Genomic DNA, 18,685 nt, shown 5'->3' with positions numbered 1-18,685 from the left:
TGTTAGATCTTCTTGTAGGTAACTTTTTTCTGCTCACGAACTTGTAATTCTAGAATTTAAGATTGTTTTAATGTGTGGAATGGAGGTGAGTTGTCAGGGAAGCATGGTAAGTCCAATGTATTGTATAGTTCTGCAGTTACAAAGTGACAGTATTATTATGTCTCAAAGAAAAACTACTATTTTTTGAAACGTTTTGGGTAGAAAAGAGGAGATGTATGTCCTAAATTTTCAAAGTTTCATATAATGAATTCCTTTCTAATTTGTGTGTAGATACAGATTTGCATTATTATTGTGTAAATGTTCTTAGGTTCCAAAATTTCCATTTGTACTACATTTGACAGAGAGCATCCACACACCATCATGTGATAGGTATGTGATAGATTAATATATTTGTGTGTGTGTGTTTTTTAATCTTTTTTTTTTATAATGAACATAGTGTTTGTAAACAAAATTATAAAATACTAGTAAGGTCTGGTATGCCACTATTCAGATCCAGTTTAATGCAGAAAGCTACAGGATACTTAGCTTTTCTCTGATCATCTTTTGTTGGATGTTAAATAAAGAGTATATTGAAGCTGTTGAAAATCTGCAATAGTAAATGTATCATTTCTTTCTCTCTTTCCCCCTTCCCCCCCCTATTTTTTTTAATGTAGGGAATTATGCTGGTAGGGGCACTGTTGGAATGGTGGCACGTTTTGTTCCTCCTCATCTCAATAACAAATCCTGCAGAGTAACATCTCTGTGTTATAGTGAAGATGGTCAAGAGATCCTTGTTAGCTACTCTTCAGATTACATATACTTGTTTGATCCCAAGGATGACACAGCACGAGAACTTAAAGTTCCTTCTGCTGAAGAGAGGCAGGAAGAGGCAAGTGATTAAGATAGCCTGTTTTCATGTTTTATATTTTTTTCTTGTGGCACACTTATCAGTTGTATTTCCCTTTAAATTAATCTTAATGTTGCTGTTCATAGACTGAGATGTGACAAGTAGATTGTGTTACAAAATTTGCATATTTGCAATATATTTACTTATATATTTACAGTATTTTGTCACTCTGGTTTTCTTTCTTGTCTGGTTTCCCTCTCCTGAAGATGAGAAGGCATCTACGTGAACCTCAGGTTATAAGACCAGCAAGGGTGGCAGGTCACTCCTGTAACTGAGATGTATTCTCTGTTATTTTCCATGCCACCAAAAGCATATTCCTTGGAATCACATATAAATACTCTTTGTTAAAAGGTATCATTTAATGATAGAGATGAGGGCATACAGAATGTTTAGATCGAGGAGGTGAGCTGGTGCTACTGAGCAGTATTAAAAGTTTCAGCAGCGTAACCAAAACACAAGCAGTTGTTTATTATCAGCTCAGAAACAATGATGCTGACCCTTCCAGTCTAAATTTTCTGATCAATATAAAACAAATCTCTTTAACTACAGTGAAGTTATATATGTCTCTCCCCCTCCCCCTGCACTCCCCCAGCCATCCACTACTTTTTTTTTTTTTTTTGCTGGCATTATGCTTACCCTTTCACAAGCCCCTCTGTATCCCGAGTTCATTACCTTTAGTCTAAGACAGGGGCCTTAAGAGAGTTTACAATGAGTTGTCAGCATCCTGCTGTCTTCACCTGGAGGATGAGTGTGATGATAATGATGGTGATTTCTTCCTCCTCTTTCCTGAGAGAAGCACGATGTTGATGTTTACTTCCTTCTTTTTCTGTGAATCTGTTTGGAGTCCATTTTTTATGTTTTTCAAGATGTTTTACATGATGCATTTTCTTTATTGGTTGGCCAATATGGCATTTTTTTGCTTTTAAATGCTTGTTCTTTGCCCTTGTTGTTATCCCTAAAACAGTTGTTGCTTGGGTCCAGCCTTTACAGTACAGTTAACAGCCATGGGTGAGTTGCTGAGAAGGTGCCTCTGTTATCCTCCTGTGTCCACACTGCAGGATATCTGCTGTCAGCCCATGCCTGTACTACTTAATGCTGCATCAGTATCCTGCGGTCATAGGTAGTTCTTTCTTGCACAGTTTAGCCAGCTAGCATTCCTATATATATCAAAACTGTTAACAAGAGGTTGTATGCCACACATCTACGCAAATCTAAGCAAAACTAAAGCAAATTCAGTGATAATCACCTGGTCACTAGACAATTGCTGTTGCAGCTAAATGAGCTAAAAGAACGCTCGAAGCAAGTGAAGTTCAGACAAAGCCCGACAAGTGTGAGGCCTGTGTCGTTAGCTTCATATTAAGCCTGTGGCCTGTTAGTAGCAATGACCATGCTGTATTTACTGGGCCACAGGCTGCTATTAGTAGCACAAATATTATTGATCAGAAGGGGGTGTAGATTTCTAGGACTGAGGAAGAATGTCCAGCTGAGTTACACTGTTACCTCACTGAGGCAGGAGAAAGCAAAGAGGAACCCAGAAAAATTATGTGATGCACGAATGGTTCTGCACTTCTCCCTTTCTTCTATGTGATGTTAATCTGATGTGAAGTAATTTGGTGGAGAATTGACTGCCCAGTTACTATAGTGAGAGAAGATTGTGACCACCTGTTAATAACTGATCCTATGTATTCTTTTCTTTTGTAGGCACAGAATACACCCTGTAATCTCTTCTGGCCACATGATTTTCCTTAAATGCTATTTTTATTTCAGCCTTGCTTTAAGCCGTATAGAGTAGAAGGAATGTAAAGCTTTCTTCCTGAATCTGCTGGCTCCTGAAAGTTAACACTTTAATATGCTTTCACCACAGGGGTTTTGCATTTAATTTAAAATTGTCAGCACAACTATTCACCTTTTTTTTTTTTTTAAAGCCAGAAATATCCAGCCAGTACACTTAATTTCAGACTCTGAACTGCCTTTCTGAATATTCAAAGCATTAGCTGTTTCTCTTCAAGTCACTGAAAGTAACACTACCTATACAATACTTGGTTTATACTTCCTGCTGCAAAAAAAACTGTTATAAAAATTCTAAAAAAACCACAGGTTAAAAAATAAACTAAAGTTTATTTTCATAAAATTTCTTTGTTTTGTTAATGTCTGATTGTTTTTTCCTTTTGCTTAATTGCAAATCCACATTTCATTAAACTGAAGCTGCCATATAGTTTTTAACATGAAGAGGTGAATATTTTTGCAGAATCCAGGCCAAATTCTGGAAAACTTTAATTATTATTGTTCAGTATGGAAAGCCTCAATTAACATAGTAAAGTTACTATTGCATAAAATAAAAGCTGCATTAGTTCTGAGCGTCATTGATTTAGTGTTGAACTTCTGTGTAGCTAAAACTCTTGCATTCTGTTGATACAGTGTTGTGCTTATTCATAGCTGATCTGAACATATGGCTGACATTCCATTTTTTTGTGACAGATACGAATTTATGTAACTTAAGAAAATGGAGATATTGCATTTATATTTAGACTTAGAATTCTGTACTGTCCAATATAAATAGCTTTGTAATGCTTTTCTCTTCTTCCCCCTCCAGTTACGGCAACCTCCTGTTAAACGTTTGCGGCTAAGAGGGGATTGGTCAGATACTGGACCAAGAGCAAGGCCTGAGAGTGAACGAGAAAGAGATGGTACGGTGTTTGCAGTTGGAGGGGGGTTGTTGTCTTTGCTTGTGTGTTTTGTTTTGGTTGTTTTTTTGTTGGGTTTTTGTTTGGGTTTTTTGTTTGGTTTGGTTTGGGTTTTATTTTCCAATTTTTCTTACTATTCCTGAAATATGTAAGTGCTTCAGATTAAACTGTCTATGTTTTAAGAATCAGGTAGGTCTTAAGTGGTTTTCTTAGAATTTAACACAGAACTGCTGTTCTAACGTGATTTTAAAAAACGTCTAAATTGAAAATATTCTTACCAGAAAAATTATGTTGCTTCAGTTAGGCTGATGTAAATCAAGGGGAGCTTACTTCATTGTCATTGGTCATGTAGTAACACAAATACCTATTTCCCTTCTTATAGTCAAGCCTCATATGCAATCAAAGTTACAAATTAAATGTTCTGTAGTGGTTACATTAGGGGACTGGAATTCAAAGCAATAGGATTCTAATATTGTATCTTTCACTTTTTTTTGTAAAACACATGTAGTGACTAAATACTTGTGCTTATATTTTCATGTTTGTAATATATTACTCAATTACTTGAGGTTTCAGTAGATAGAGCATTTCCAAAGCTATGCTGTAGTGTCAGAAAATGGGATACCAAAGCAGGGCAGAGGATACGTTGTCATTCATCTTACTCTTCATCTAATGATATGTTTCTGTTTAAATCCGACAGGTTGTGGGGTACAAGTACTTGTTCTAGTTCTCTTAAATCTGTCTCCCTTTTCTGCCTACCATTTCCCTTTCCAGATTTTCTGTGTTGGTTTTCTCATCTTCCTGGTTCCCCAAACTAGAATAGAAGTGTCTAGCTGTATCAGACTAATGGTCCATATAGAGTAGGATTCTATATACGACACAGGCAATAGGAGGTGCTGTTTAGGGACAGAACGTGAGCCTGTCCTCTTACCTTAGTCTGTTGTCTTTTTTGCTCCCCCAGTATTTGGAATTACTGGATTAGAAACGTTAGAGGGCACGTTCCCATCCATTCCTTTAGAATCTGCGTATGGTTCTATTGCCTGTGAATTTCTAGAATCCTTTTTTGAACCTGTTGATAATATTTCCTATGGCAAAAAATTCCAGAAGTTCTGTGCCCACTGTGTAAAGCAATACTTTCTTTCCTTTCTTTTAAACTGCTCTCTTAGTTTCATCATGTGCCTTCTTATTCTAATATCAGAGGATTTGATTATTAACAGTTTTACGTTCTGCTTACTTGGTGCTTTCATTCCACAGACTTTATTTGTATACCTGCTCATATTAGGGACGCTTTTGCTATAATTTTTGTTGCAGGTGTTTTCCATCAAAATTAGTTGTGGCTTTGCCTTTGCACAAAGTTACTTTTTATCTAAATTCTCTTTCAGCTAAATATCTTCAGTGTCCTTCTAGCTGTGATTTCCCCATAATGTCAAGTAAATCTGCTAGGGAGAAAATAAAGCCTGAGAATAGGACTCCTCCAGTATAGTCATTGGCTAGATTTTTATTTTCTCAAAACAAAGCTTCAGTATCTTTACTGTGCATTATTTGATACAACTGTATAGTGACTGAGAGAGAATAGCTATATTGCATTAGTTAGGCATGTGGTGACCTGTGACTTATTTTTCTGTTGACTGTTCATTGTCCTCTCTTCCCATCATTAACCACCTTTTGTCAGTTTTCTTCAGCTGTTGCATTCCATTTTTTGTGTTTTAAGCTTCTGAGGTCAGAGCTCCTCTGCCTGGGGTACAGGAAGGGAATGAGGGATCCCAGGGTAGGGTGAGACACCTGCAGTGTGGAAATGAGGATAGACAAGGGCATTGGGGTCAGATTGAGGGGCATTGTTTTTTGGGGGGGTGGGTTGACGTGTTCCCATTCCCTTCTCCATTGCCAACAATGTCTTTTAAACTCAAGCAAATAGTCTAAAAGAAAGGTGTAGCGATGATATATTCAAGCTGTATCCTAACAGTTAAGATAATAAGATTATCCTGAAAGATAATCAGTTGCTCCAGGTAATTGATCAGTCTTTCAGCTTTTATAACATCTGTGTGGGTAGCAGCACTGAGCTTTGAGAGGCATATTCTCACTGTACATGTTCTTCCCAAGTAAGCTCCAGAGTCTTTCAGTGTTAGCTTTTGTATGCCAGGCTATTAAAATATTTTTCACATATATATATTTTGATAAGTAATTGTATGTCATAGGGATTCTATTTCTTAAGGTCTTCAATTACAAAACTTTTCTAAAAGTTACTTAAACATGGCATACTTCCAAAGTGGCTAAGGGGCCAGCAGAAGCTCTTACTTCAGTATGAGTGGAATGGCCTTCTATTGGAAGATGCCAATGTGTTAAAAAAAACCAAAACAAAAAACAACCCCACAAAAAAACAAAACCCAAAACACACAAAAAACCCCTCCAAAACCCCACCACAATTTCACAGAATACAAAAAACACTTAAAGATTCAAATATTCTATTTCAGCCCTTTACAAATGGAGTTTTTCCTATCTTCTCTCTTGAAACAAATTTTGTTTCATATGTAGTAAAAGCAGAAATAAAATTAGAAGAGAATGTTTTTACTTATGTTGAAAGAAAGTATGTAGAAGATTTTGCTGCTTGAGTGTCTTTACAATCCTGACACTTGATGCAGAATGTGAAAATAAAAAACTCTAAAAGAACTCTGCAGTTGTTTTAAATTGTGTTTATGAGGAAAATCTAAGTCATGAAGAAGACTTTTGGAAAAGTTGAAAACATCATGTGCTAATTTTATGCTAGTCTTTTTGCTCTTTCATTGTTTAATGATAAAATTTGTTATTTTACAATTAGCTGGAAAAACACAAAAATGTAGGCTTTCTTAACTTATTTAACCAACATTTAAAACTGAATGACATAAATTTCACAATGTCATGTGTACAAAAGCTCCAGATAATTGTAAAACAGAAAAGGAGGAATGACTGTTGGTTTTTATGTGGTACTATGTTCAGCTGGCAATTCTTGCTGGACTGTTGTACTGAAAAAAGGAGATGGTTCAGGGGATTACTAGTTATGTAGCTTACAGTGCAGGTTTTTCTTTTTTATGGAAGAAGAAATGGGGGGGGGGAATGAATGCTTTTGTAAACTTGTAGATAAAACTTTAGCATTACTTGCCTTACAGGGGAGCAAAGTCCTAATGTGTCTCTAATGCAGAGAATGTCAGACATGCTGTCAAGATGGTTTGAAGAAGCTAGCGAAGTTGCACAAAGCAATCGAGGACGAGGAAGGTCACGATCAAGAGGTGATTTCCTTCTTTTCAAGAATAATAATTACAACAGAAAGTATGTTTATACTGGATGTACAGGCCTTGAATCAGCCTTTCTGAGGTGTAAACTAAAAAAAATTTTAGTGCAGTCTGAAGAACTGAGCACATTTGTTTGCCATATGAATAGTAATGCAAAGGGATCTTTAAAGACAGAGTAAGTTTACCTTTGGGCTCTTGTTTTTCTTGCCTTTTTTTTTTATTTTTTTTATTTTAATCAAAGGTGGGACTAATCGGACAGATGCTCCTGCTACTAATAACATGCCACCTAGTACAGAATCAGAAACTGCAATGGAAGTAGATGGTTCTGAACAGCTTCCATCATCTTCCTCTTCTACAATGTCAGCCCAAGCTCCTTCAACATCATCTTCAACAGAAAGTCCCCCTTCAACTTCATTATTGTCCTCTCCTGATAATGAACAAAGGCCTTCTTTAGGGGCCTCAGCTCAGCCTATGCTCCATCAGTCTGGTGAGAAGAAATCCGTCTTGTCATTGTTTATGAAAAATGCTTTCAATAAGAATTATTTTAGGGTATTTTGAGTAATTGATCTCAATCTGTTTTCTTTCTTGCACATCTTTAATGAAACTAGGTATTTTATAGTTACCAAGTCATTGCAGCTGTGGTTTAAAGAAGGAGTAAAACCGTCAATTGTATATGTTTGTCTAAAGAAGGAATCTCAAAGGGGATAACAAGTATTGTCTTTTGAAGTAGAAATGAAAAAAATATTCCTTGTTTTTTCTAAACTTATGGTTCTCTTCATGGAGTATAAGTAACATCATGCCTTCTTCAACTGTGATTTGGCTGTAGCAGCATCAGTGCAATGAATAGCAGAACCTATGCCTGTTATAAAGGAGGAAGTAGAGAATGTCTCCTTCAGTAGGAATCTACATCCTCAACACTTCAGAGTCAGCAATGTTTTTTTGCTTCTCAGAGGTATCTGGATAGATAGGGCTCACCTTGCATGATATTCTCTTATTGGTTAATAAATTATACTACATATTGATTTTTAAGTTTGTGTATCTTGAAGAAACTAATCTGTATTTGATACAGACTTACGTTCTTATTGTGGGAAAAAGAAGAAAGTATATTCCACTGTCAATGTCAGAAACTTATTTGGGTAGTAAAAGAGCACCTTATGCTTTGACTTGCCCTTTTCCATTTCTATGCAGGAAAAGATGCCACAGCCTTTAGAGTTAAATATTTGCACGAGAGTTTATTTTTACTTTTTTAAAGTGAGTTTCTAGGCCTCACAGTTGTGGTGGAAAGGCTGACATGATCTGAAACACCTAGAGGTTCAGACTTGATTATTTTAAAATCCCATGGTTTTTGTATAAATTCACCTTTTGTCTTACCAATTCTGTTGTAAAAAATCAAGGTCTTTGTCATTGGAAAAGATGACTGATAGCATCTTCAGGCCCTAAATTGGATGTTCTGGAGTAAAGGAGAGATGGGGATTTCCCAGGGAAAAGTATGCCATTCAGTGTACTGTGGCTGCTGCAGCCAAAATCTTTGGGACAGGTGAGAAATGATTAGGTATCTGGTATCTGAAAGACAGGGAAGCTAAAGACATAAGTTGAAATTCATTAAATGTATCATTCTCACCCTTTGAAACCCTGCAACTAGTCTGATACTTATTTAGAGGAAATAAACAGTGAGCAGAAGCATGACAACACACACAGTCTGGATACTATTTCTAGAATCAGTGAATGCTAGAAAATTTATTTTGTAGCAGAGGCTTTTAGTCACCTATGTTTTTTATTAATATTGGTGTCAGCTTGCTGCAATCTCAAGTTTTTCACAATACACGCACAAAAAAATTGATTAAGGGGTCTACTCTAATTCGGTGTAACCCAATTTAGCTGCTACTATCTTTGGTACAGAGGGATACCCACCAAAGAACACACATTCCATTACCAAGGTTTCATTTTGATCTGTTTACTTATTTTTTAAAGTATATGGTATATTATGGAGCTTACACTGGCCAGGAGAGTATGTCCCATATTAAAAATAATTGCTTCAGGCTATGTCACTGAAACTTTGTGGGTTGCATAATGATAACGCACTAGAGAGCATTTCTGGAATTATGATGCATTTTCTATCCAGCGTTTTAAAGAATGCATGCTGACTAGAAAAAGTGTTTTCTTCTTTTTCTCTGAATCTGTCTGAATTTCTAAGTAAAAGTTTATTCTGCTAGCATGAAGCTGAACTTGTTATTTCTTAATCCACCTCTTCTCTAAGAGCATTTCCTCTTTCCCGCTTTGGACTTAAGACTCTCCTTATATTCATTTTTGAAAGGGGTAGTGGTGTTTTTTTCTGTTGACACACAGTGGATACTTTCTAATTTACTGTATAATGTTTGATAGGTTCTTTGACTATACCTAAACATGGTGTGAGATTGGCTGCCAATTCTTAAAAAAGTCACCATCACCCCCCCTCCCCAAACTCCAAACCCACAGAAACAAACAAAACTTTATCTGGTATTCTTTATTGGTGTATGCAGATTTTAGGTTAGGACCAGGTGTCGTCTTTAAATGTCTACAGGACTCCTGCAGGAGTAAACTTAATGGTACTATAGATTTGCACACCTAGTAAGCATCTTGTCTGGTTTGCACTGCTTTTAAAACACTTAAGTTACTGTAAAATGATTCTTTGAGTAACATGGGCAAGTTCAGGGAGAAGGGAAGCTCCTGGGTGAGGGAGCAGGTCATGGCAGAGCAGTAGCAGTGGATTTATGAATGGGTAGGCTTGAATGTGAATTTCCATTTTGCAATGTTTGTATACTTACGTAATCCATGATGGTGCTCAGAGGTGAATAAAACCTGCTGCCTTCTGGGGTGACAGGATAGGGAAAGTGATAATAGGTATAGTAGTTTAAATACAGTGGGGTTGAGTGGGAAGACCAGATAGAGGTGTGTTGTAAAAGATGGATGACTGGGGAAGCAATTTTGGAAAACGGAAGAAGGAAAGCGAGAGGCTTTCAGCCGTTGTTTTGTGTGAGATGGTGGTAGATACAAGTTTGAATATTGTAGCGAAGAGTTAGCAAATGAAGAATGTGTTTTCAGGTAATGACTTATTTAGAATTGGAGCATTAATTCGTACTACAGAATGGAACAGGCTTATAGACAGCTTTCCATAAATAATTTCTACAGATTTCTGTACTGAACACAGGTGCTGGTGGTAACCTGTCTTTGAAATAGCAATACCTTTGCATATGTATTGTAATTCAAATATATTGTTGGTATGGTGTTCAAGAAAATATGCCATGTGATGAGCATTTGAGCTTCTACAGCTGAATTACTTAATCTCTTCATGTTTTAAAAAAGTACATGTTCAAAATAGTACAAAAATGGTTCAGTGCTGGAGCTTTTTGGGTTAAGTCTCTTTATGAGAATGTATATTCTAGAAGAATACAGTTGGAACATTTGAGTAAGCTGCATATAATCAACAAGATCACTGCAAAATCTCAGTAGCCTGTTCTTGTCAGTATGTTTGAATTTTTTTTTTTTAATATATATAATGAGACAGAACAATTGCTGGAGATTTTCATGCTTGTCACTAACGAAAAAAAAAAAACAAATTTATTTTCATGCCCTGCTTGGCCCATTCAGTAGAAACCATTAATTAATTTTTTACATTAATTTTAAGATGCTGCAGTTTTAAACCACAAATAACCATCAGATACAAAAAACTGTAAAATATAATAATGCTTTTTTCCCCATAAATACAGATACATATTGGCACCATTGGGAGCCGGGGTACGGAGGCAATTAGGACTAATTAGGACAAAGCTTAATCTTAATATGTGTTCTGCTAGAAGGTAACTTTGCTTTTAAATTTTGAATGGGAAAGTGGCAATAGCTCTTTTTTTTTTCTTTCCATTTCTATTTCCTCACTCCATTTGCTGGCAAAATAAACATTTGCTTAGAGATTCTGAAATGTGTTAAAAGGTGTTGTCATCGAACATATTCAGGATAGTAGTTATCTCTTTACATTTTGAGTTGTAGTTCTTGATACATCTTAAATTGTAACTGTGTCTGGACTGAGTGGAACTGAATCAGCAGCAAGTACTGAAAACTCCAATTTTAGACATCACTGAAATTTCCTTAAAAGCATTTTCTAGACTGTTTGGAATTCTAATTTCCATATATGTTCACAGCACATGAAAACTATTTATAGCAAATCTCTTTGATGCCATATTCCTTTTAGGAAGTATATCCTTTTCCTTCTTGTTATACCTCATCAGCCGTAAACTGGCAGGATGTATTTCCCAGAAGTGGTATTAGACTGAGGACGTTAGAGCTCATGACTATTCAATATTAACTGGTGCCTGCCACTAATTTTTGAATGATTGGATTCTGTCTTTGGGTTTGTTTCTTTTTATGAAAGAAAATTTAAAATTTGCTTGCTTCACGGAGTGAATAAGGGTTACAGAATATTTGTAAAGCTTTTGCTTGGATGAAAGGTTATATGCCAGTGTAATGCTCTCTAGTATTTTAACATTTCATAGTACTGTTTTTTTTTTTTCTTTGAAGATTTCCTCATATCTACAAAATCCTCCAGAATGCCCTTGATATAAGTGCTTTCAGGATGGGTCTAGGCTAGCAGTTTATAGCAGAACTAGCTAGAGCATTTGATGTGAATATTTGAGACTGAATTAGCTTTTCTACCCTACTATATCATAGATGAGAGTAGTTCAGCAGTGGTTCAGGTCAACGTTGTGCTTCAGCTATTGCTAATAAAGACACAATCTGTGTTGTATAAAGACACAAGTGCTGTATAGCAAGCGCTTCTAAGTGGAGGAAATCTGCAAAGAGCATGGAAAGAATAAAAAAATACTTGGACACCTAGTTGGATAGCAATTTGCAAAAAATACTGTTAATCAGACAGTGGACTGGTACATGCCAAAATGGGATAACTGACAAATGAGTAAAGACAAAACGATGGAAACAGTGAAGTCTCTAAAGATGGAACTGAAAGAATAGTCTGTTAAGAGAATGATACTAAAAATTGTTTATGATCCAATAAATTACTTTCTCTGTAGGACCACTTAATGTTTTCAGACTTTGAATCCTCACCCACTGGGAATGTCTGAGACAAAAAATGAGTTCATAGTACAGTGTATTTTTTGGTTAGATGCTGTTCTGCCACCTATTTCCATAGTCCCAGTTTACTTTTTTCACAGGTTTGTTTTGATCAAAATTGTACTATTTTTTTTTTTTTCACATCAGGAAGCTATCACATTCATTTTGAAAACTTGCCTGTAGACCACAGTTGCATAATTTTACATCACGAATATTCTCATTTGTTATGTGTGTTAGGAACATGAAAATGAATACTTCTCGTTTGCTTTGTTTTGAATCAGTCAGGATCTATCTATTTTCATTAAATAATTCTTTGTTAAATGGTTTAAGTGTTGGAGATGGGGAGGGGGGTGTATTGTATGACATGAATCCTGAACTTTTAAGTCCTGTGTTTCATGCATTTAGGAAGAGAAAAACAATTTCAATATTTTACTAACATCCAGAAATTATAAAATAAGTTATTTACAAAATTTTTTTTCACTGTAATTACACTTAGTATCTGTTGCTTCTCTCTTTGGTCAGTCCCCCCACCCCTCCTCCCTGTTCTGTATATTGTATGTTCAATGCTTCCTTCTTTTACATACTTCTTTTTTTTTTTTTTTTTTTTCCTCCCCCCCCTCTCCCTCCCTGTTTGTCAGAGTTAATGGGACCTGAGTTAGCTATAATCCGTAGGGGTCTACAGCGACTGAGGCTTAAGAAGGCAGAACAACAGAGACAGCGAGAGCTAGCTGAGGGTTCAGCGCCACAGTCATCCTCCTCTGATCAGTCCTCCTCTAAGGGCTCCTCACAGGACCCTCAGACATCAGGTTGTCATTTGTCAAGGTTTCTTAAGCAGCTAATGTAGTTATAGTTTGTGCTGCTGTTGTTTGCTGAGATGCTTCTCTTCCAGAACAAGACAGTTAATGCATTTGCTGCTTGTCTTACCTTGCATGTGGTGGTGTTTATCATCACATGGTTAGGGACAGAGTAATATTGACAGTTTTCATTTATCTAACATGTGTGGATTATATAGCTGAATGATACTATATGGAGAAAGTTTCCTAGGTGCATGGTATTGGGTATGTGTAATGTTTGTTAGAGCAGTTGAGCAAGAAATTCCCGTGTCCTGAATAGAGTAAGGTACTTACACACTTGAAATTGCATTTTGGTGTTAATTGTATCCAATAGTAACATTTAAGACTTGGCTTTGGTTTAGCATATATTCTAAATCAGGGTAATAATTCAGTAAAACAGAATTTTGGCACTCTTAAAGGCTATGGTTTTACAGCAAGTATAGTGAAAACACTTGTAACAAGCCAAAGTCCCCAGACATGCTCTCCTTTTTTGAAGAGAGTGACTTTTCATTTCACCATCCTCTTTCTCTTGTCTTATTGAGATTAAAAAGTATTACAAGGAAGCCTTGGAGATGTTTATAATAAAAAGAAACATATTTGACAAAGTTAGGGTAGAAGCATGCATATGAAAAAAAGAGGTAAACCCTGAAGCATAAACTTGAAGCAAACTTTGTCATGGCACCATGTAAAAATGAGTGAGCTGCATGCTGCGTGAAAAATCAGCATATTTCGTGTTGAGAAGTAATATCTAGGAATGTTTCTTCTATGGATAAATTCTGTGACAGTTGAGGTGTGGCTAAATTACTTACAAGGATTGTGTTATACATTCACAGCTTGACTTGCTATGGTTCAATCTATTCGTTTATCTGGAGCCTTACAGAACAACTTGATATAACAGTGGCTAGTCCTCTAATTACAATATGTAGTTATTCAAAATTCAATAACTTCCTACAGTAGCAAATTCTATAGTGAGTTTTCAGAATGTTTGGAAACCAGTAAATCCTGGAGGGCTGTGTGCTTATCCTAGGGATGGCGGCCATAGGTGCCTGTTACCTGTAGGAGGAGAACAAGAAAAACAACGGTAGCAGTGTTCTTATAGGTGGCTCCAGTTTCCTGCCAGGAAAAAAAAAACCCTACCAAAAAGCTACCAATTTTTTTCAGCAAACTGAACATCAGAATTTATTAACTCAAAGATACATATTGATAGAGGCAAAACCATAGCTACAATTACAGTCAGTAGATCTTGATCTTCAATTTTCTTTTTGGAATGACTTAACATTTTTTTTACTAAATTGTTTCCCATTGAATTGGAGTCGGAAAAAAAGTTTGGTCACAACCATATCTGTAGACTGTTCACCTGGAGGTATATCTGTGGCTATTTTATTACCTCTGAAGTATGTGTTGGTCTGGGTTTCACTTGATACTGTCTCGCCCATCTCTCTTAGTGCTCCTTCAAGGATGCAGTATAATTCTTTACTCCCAGTTGCTTGTGGGTCACCATGCTGTAGGATCCATACTGACACAAATTTGAAGCTTTAAGCTGAGTAATTGCTTTGACTGGGAGTCAGAGATCTATTGTAGTTAGTTTGGATCCCCCATAACTGCCTCTTGGAGTTTTGAGTTCCCATGTGCTTTGAATTTTAAGGGAACTAATGGGAAGGTCCGATTGTTTTGTCTGGGATCACCAGAAAACCACAGAACACATACACAGGCTTGAAGGTAACTAGTATTCAAATATTTACCTCATTCTTCCTGTGACGACAACAAATTTGCAAATTTAACCATTTTATTTATTAAGTAATTGCTTTGAACGATAGATTCACTTAGCACTATGGAAGCATTTATTTCTGGGGAGGGGAAGGGGGAACAGTTTTGCTACCTGATCTCCAACTCATTAGGCTGTATATCTTTTTGCTGTTTGGTCTGATTGGTGGAATTTGTTACCTTCAGCATTATAGACATTATTACAGCATATATGTAAGATTTAAAATGAGGAATTAAAATTTATATATTAATGTGTTCAGTCAATTATTCCTCAAGAAATTTGATAAAAGATTACATTACCTTTGCCCTTCTACTTGTATGTGTAAATACAAGAAATTCCTGTTGGGCTTCATCAGCTTCTTTCGTTGTATTCCTCCTTCCCCTATTATGGGAGGGAACATATGAAACTCTTTTCTTTTGGGGAATCGAGATCACCTTTGCATTGTCTATTTACTTTTTAAGATTTCTGCACTCTGGACATGGAAATAGTCTCTGTATTTGCTCATTTCTTTTTATGCAAGTTACTTTGTTTTGTTCCCTTTTTCTGACCTCCCAAGACTTATTTTTGAAAGACGTGTATCCGTAATCTATTCCTTTGGAGAACCAGAGCGGCAGATTTTTGGTCTCTTGTTTCTCCGTAGAGACAATGTTTTCCATCCCTGTGGTAAGCTGACATTTCAGAAATGTGGTAGGAGAAAAAGAAGTTCTTAGGTTTGGTTTGGTTTAATAAATTCCCATACAGAGATGATCTCTGTCATTTGTTTTTTTGGTTTTTTTTTTTTTTTTTTCCTCCCTGCAAGGTTGTCTTTGATGCTCTGTCTTGAGGCAGATGTTCAGTTTTCAGGCACATACTAGTTGTAAATTTTCAAACAAAAAATTAGACCCTGAAATGCATCTGCCACTATGTGAAATGGTGTCATAGCCTCTGGCCCAGGGCTGCAAGTTCTCAGTCCGTACTCTGGCAAAACTTGTATAATTTACACTTGCAGTTTTTTGGGGAATTCAGTGTGAGACTAAGGCCAGTTCTTCTGACCTGTATTTCATTCTTAATCCTTATTTTTGCAATCACAGAAGCTCAATTATAGCTGTAGACACAGGCCAGAGAAAAAATACTCCAGCCATATAAGCAATTACCAGTAGAAAATGTCAAGAGCTGAAAACTTTTACAGGTTTAATAGAAAATTAGATTGTATGGTAGTTATTCTGTCTCCTAGTCTAAGGACTTGTAATAGTTACATGAGGATTTGTAAGCTGTATCTGTAATACTTAACCATCGTTATTTAGAAAAATACGGGCAAAAGTTTATGTTGTTGAATGTGAAAGTGAGTTAACTGAGTAATGATTCACAGTGGGATGATTTGACATTGAGGAAAAAGATACTTCATCCTCAGATGGCAAAGAAACTGTTTTAGTGGATACCTCTTGTAAGTATTGTGTAAATTTGGCATAGTTTTAGAAACAGGATATGCTGTGTGTATCAGGTCTTTTTTTGTCTTCAAGTCTTTGCTTAGGTATTGAACAGATTCACATTTTTTTGATAGCCACTTTAATTAGGGAAGTATGGTAAGTTGTGGGGTGGAGTGGTTTTGTTTTTTTTTTGTTATATACTTTCTCCAACAAAGTCGAGTTTTGACTTACTCATTTTTGTGGCATTTCATAACATTTAGATCCTGTGCAGTATTTAAACAACAGCATATATGTGCTATATGTAAACTACAAAAAAGTTAAACCTTAACCTGTTGTTATTGCTGCTCTGCCCAGTGCTGATATGCCATGTATGCATCACTATTACCTACATCACTCCTCTTTTTGAGAACTTTAAGTGAATCAAATGCAATTTGAGAAGTTACAGAAACATGAACCAGCTGATCTTGAAGTGAAAATGAAAAAATAAATCAGTGTGCATCAGGGGTTCCTGTAGCAGTCAGTGTGCATAATCTTACCCACAAAAATATGAAGTAATGTGAACCTTTCTTTTTTGAAGAAAAATTAATTTGATTTAGACTGCATTTATTGTGGAATAAAGATATATACATGTGCATGCTGACATATTGCAGAACCCGTAATACACATTGACTTGAGTCTTTTTTTTTTTTTTTTAAACTTTGGATGTTTCAAAAGTGTATATGGTCAGTGTCTTTAAAGCAGAACAAATTGGACCTTCATTTCTGTGTTAAAGCTTTCTGCGAAGAACACGGGGATGACCGTAGTTTTTATTGCTAGATTCTTTGCATTCTTTGTAAACACCCAGATGTAGAAATGTGTCCATTTGAAGTCCAAAATATGTAACTGAGAGCTTATTCACTGTGCAAAGCAATTATTCCTAGTTATGAAAACAAGTATTTAATTTCTTAGATTAAGGTCCACTATATGTACCATGTTTACGACTTTAAAAACAGGTCTCTCACACTGGAGCTAGTGTTATAGTGATATAAGGAGGAAATTTTTTTTAACCAAAACAATAGAGGTAGCATGCTAATATTTTTATGAAGTCAGGTGCTGATTGCCCAAACTATAGGAAGATCCTTCAGCATATAACTGACTTTAAAATTATCTTCTATTTTCTGTTTGAGGTTCCCCCAATTTATGAATCTCCAGTTCCCTCTTTAAGTGGTGTTCCAGTTTAGAATGTACTGGTGACATTACAACCAGTGGTGAACTGCATTGGGATGTAGACCCAGCCTGTGAAGGCTCAGGTAAGAGTTTGGATTTTTGTTTGTTTTTTTAACTATATGGCACAGTTTTGGTAATACTTTTTTCAAAAGCTTTATCAGAAATGATGAAAGTACTTTTTCAGAATTTTTACAAAACAAAGCCATATATTAAAAAAAGAGGCATTTACCTGAACTTCTCTAGGCTGGTTTCATGGTCATGTTTATTTCCCTGCCTGAGGTGTGGGGTTCTGGACTGCAGTGCCACTTCAAGGGGTGCTGGTGATCTGTGGCTTCAGGGGACTTGAAAAAGGAAAAAAAAAAAGTGAGTTTAAAATTGCTACAAACTGAGCTTTTTTCTTAACCATGTTAATTGGAATATTTAGGATGCTTCCTATATGTTGTTTAAAAATTCTCGTATTACAAGTGAAATGCATTCACAGAATTTTACAAGACCTCAAAATAATACTGAAATGTGGGAGGTTTAGGCCTACATTGGCATGGACTACTACTGAGAAAATTTTTCATTTTTGCTTGCTGTGATTGAATGATACACATGGTAAAACATACCTACTTTTTACTTACTGTTGTATAACGTCTTAATAAAATTTAGAAGTGCTGATAAAGGTAGTAAATGTAATTTCTTATGTTTATAATTAAAATATGTTAGTTCAGTCATATTTCTTCTTTTCAACTTGGTCTGAATTAAAGAGCTGATGAGATTAGTTTTTCCAGCCAAGTAAAATGTTTGGCAGCATGATATGCCTTTTAAAAAAAGGACATAGAAGCTTATAGAAAGAATTGGAGTGCAAGAACAGAGCATGACTGAGAATCACTGTCTTCTGTCATTAGGCTTCTCAGCTTGCTGTCCAAGGTCTCCCCTCCCTTTAGCACTTTTGATACAAGTTAATCCCAATCACAGGCTTCATAACTGTGAGTCAGTGATCAAAGCCAGCCTGCCCTTGAGAGAGGCGTACCGATTCCTGTGCTGAGTCAGCTGGAATACAAGTAGATCATCTTATGGCATGGTGCGTCTTTACACCAGCTTTTTGCTCTGATTTACATTCTAAAAAGTGGATTAATACTCCATTGAAAAAACTGTGCTGTAAATCCTTCTCTTCTAAATTAGAAATTACATGTAAAGCACACTTCAGTTTTGGAAAGTGAAATATATTAATGATACAAGTCTCATTCTTAAGAGCTATGTCCTATCTAAATCTAGATGACAAATTCTGTGGTCTGGCTTAGGTGTGTTTGGTGCAAGGCATGGGCATGGCTGAACACAGGTGAAGACAAAACAGGACCAATTTTATGTTCCCCGGTTACGGAAATAAAATGTATAAGCCCATTTACCAAAACAAGCCAGCCTCCAAAACACACTGAGCTTGCCTCAGACTCTCCTGGTCTCTGTTCTTCACTCCTTCTCCCTTCCCCTACTCTAGGTATCAGTGTAATGAAGGAACAGACTGTGATTCTTGCACCAACAACTGGGAATGAAGTATCA

At 36.2% G+C, this 18,685-nt stretch overlaps 1 protein-coding gene across 8 annotated transcripts in view; it reads left to right on the top strand.

Moving 5' to 3' along the window:
* DCAF6 (DDB1 and CUL4 associated factor 6) overlaps nt 1-18,685 on the top strand; it is a 90,694-nt gene that overhangs the window by 36,058 nt on the left and 35,951 nt on the right. For 3 of the 8 annotated variants that reach the window (XM_075515789.1, XM_075515771.1, XM_075515781.1), the window contains exons 7-11: nt 654-868; nt 3,480-3,573; nt 6,711-6,830; nt 7,075-7,320; nt 12,572-12,739. In XM_075515789.1, coding sequence (XP_075371904.1) covers nt 654-868; nt 3,480-3,573; nt 6,711-6,830; nt 7,075-7,320; nt 12,572-12,739 — 843 coding nt within the window. The remainder of the gene's footprint in view (nt 1-653; nt 869-3,479; nt 3,574-6,710; nt 6,831-7,074; nt 7,321-12,571; nt 12,740-18,685) is intronic. The other 5 variants (XM_075515807.1, XM_075515834.1, XM_075515799.1 and 2 more) reach the window with 2 other exon arrangements.

The sequence above is a fragment of the Mycteria americana genome, chromosome 1 (assembly GCF_035582795.1).
Source record: "Mycteria americana isolate JAX WOST 10 ecotype Jacksonville Zoo and Gardens chromosome 1, USCA_MyAme_1.0, whole genome shotgun sequence".
NCBI classification, from domain to species: Eukaryota; Metazoa; Chordata; class Aves; order Ciconiiformes; family Ciconiidae; genus Mycteria; species Mycteria americana.
This window is presented reverse-complemented; position numbering and strand designations above follow the sequence as displayed.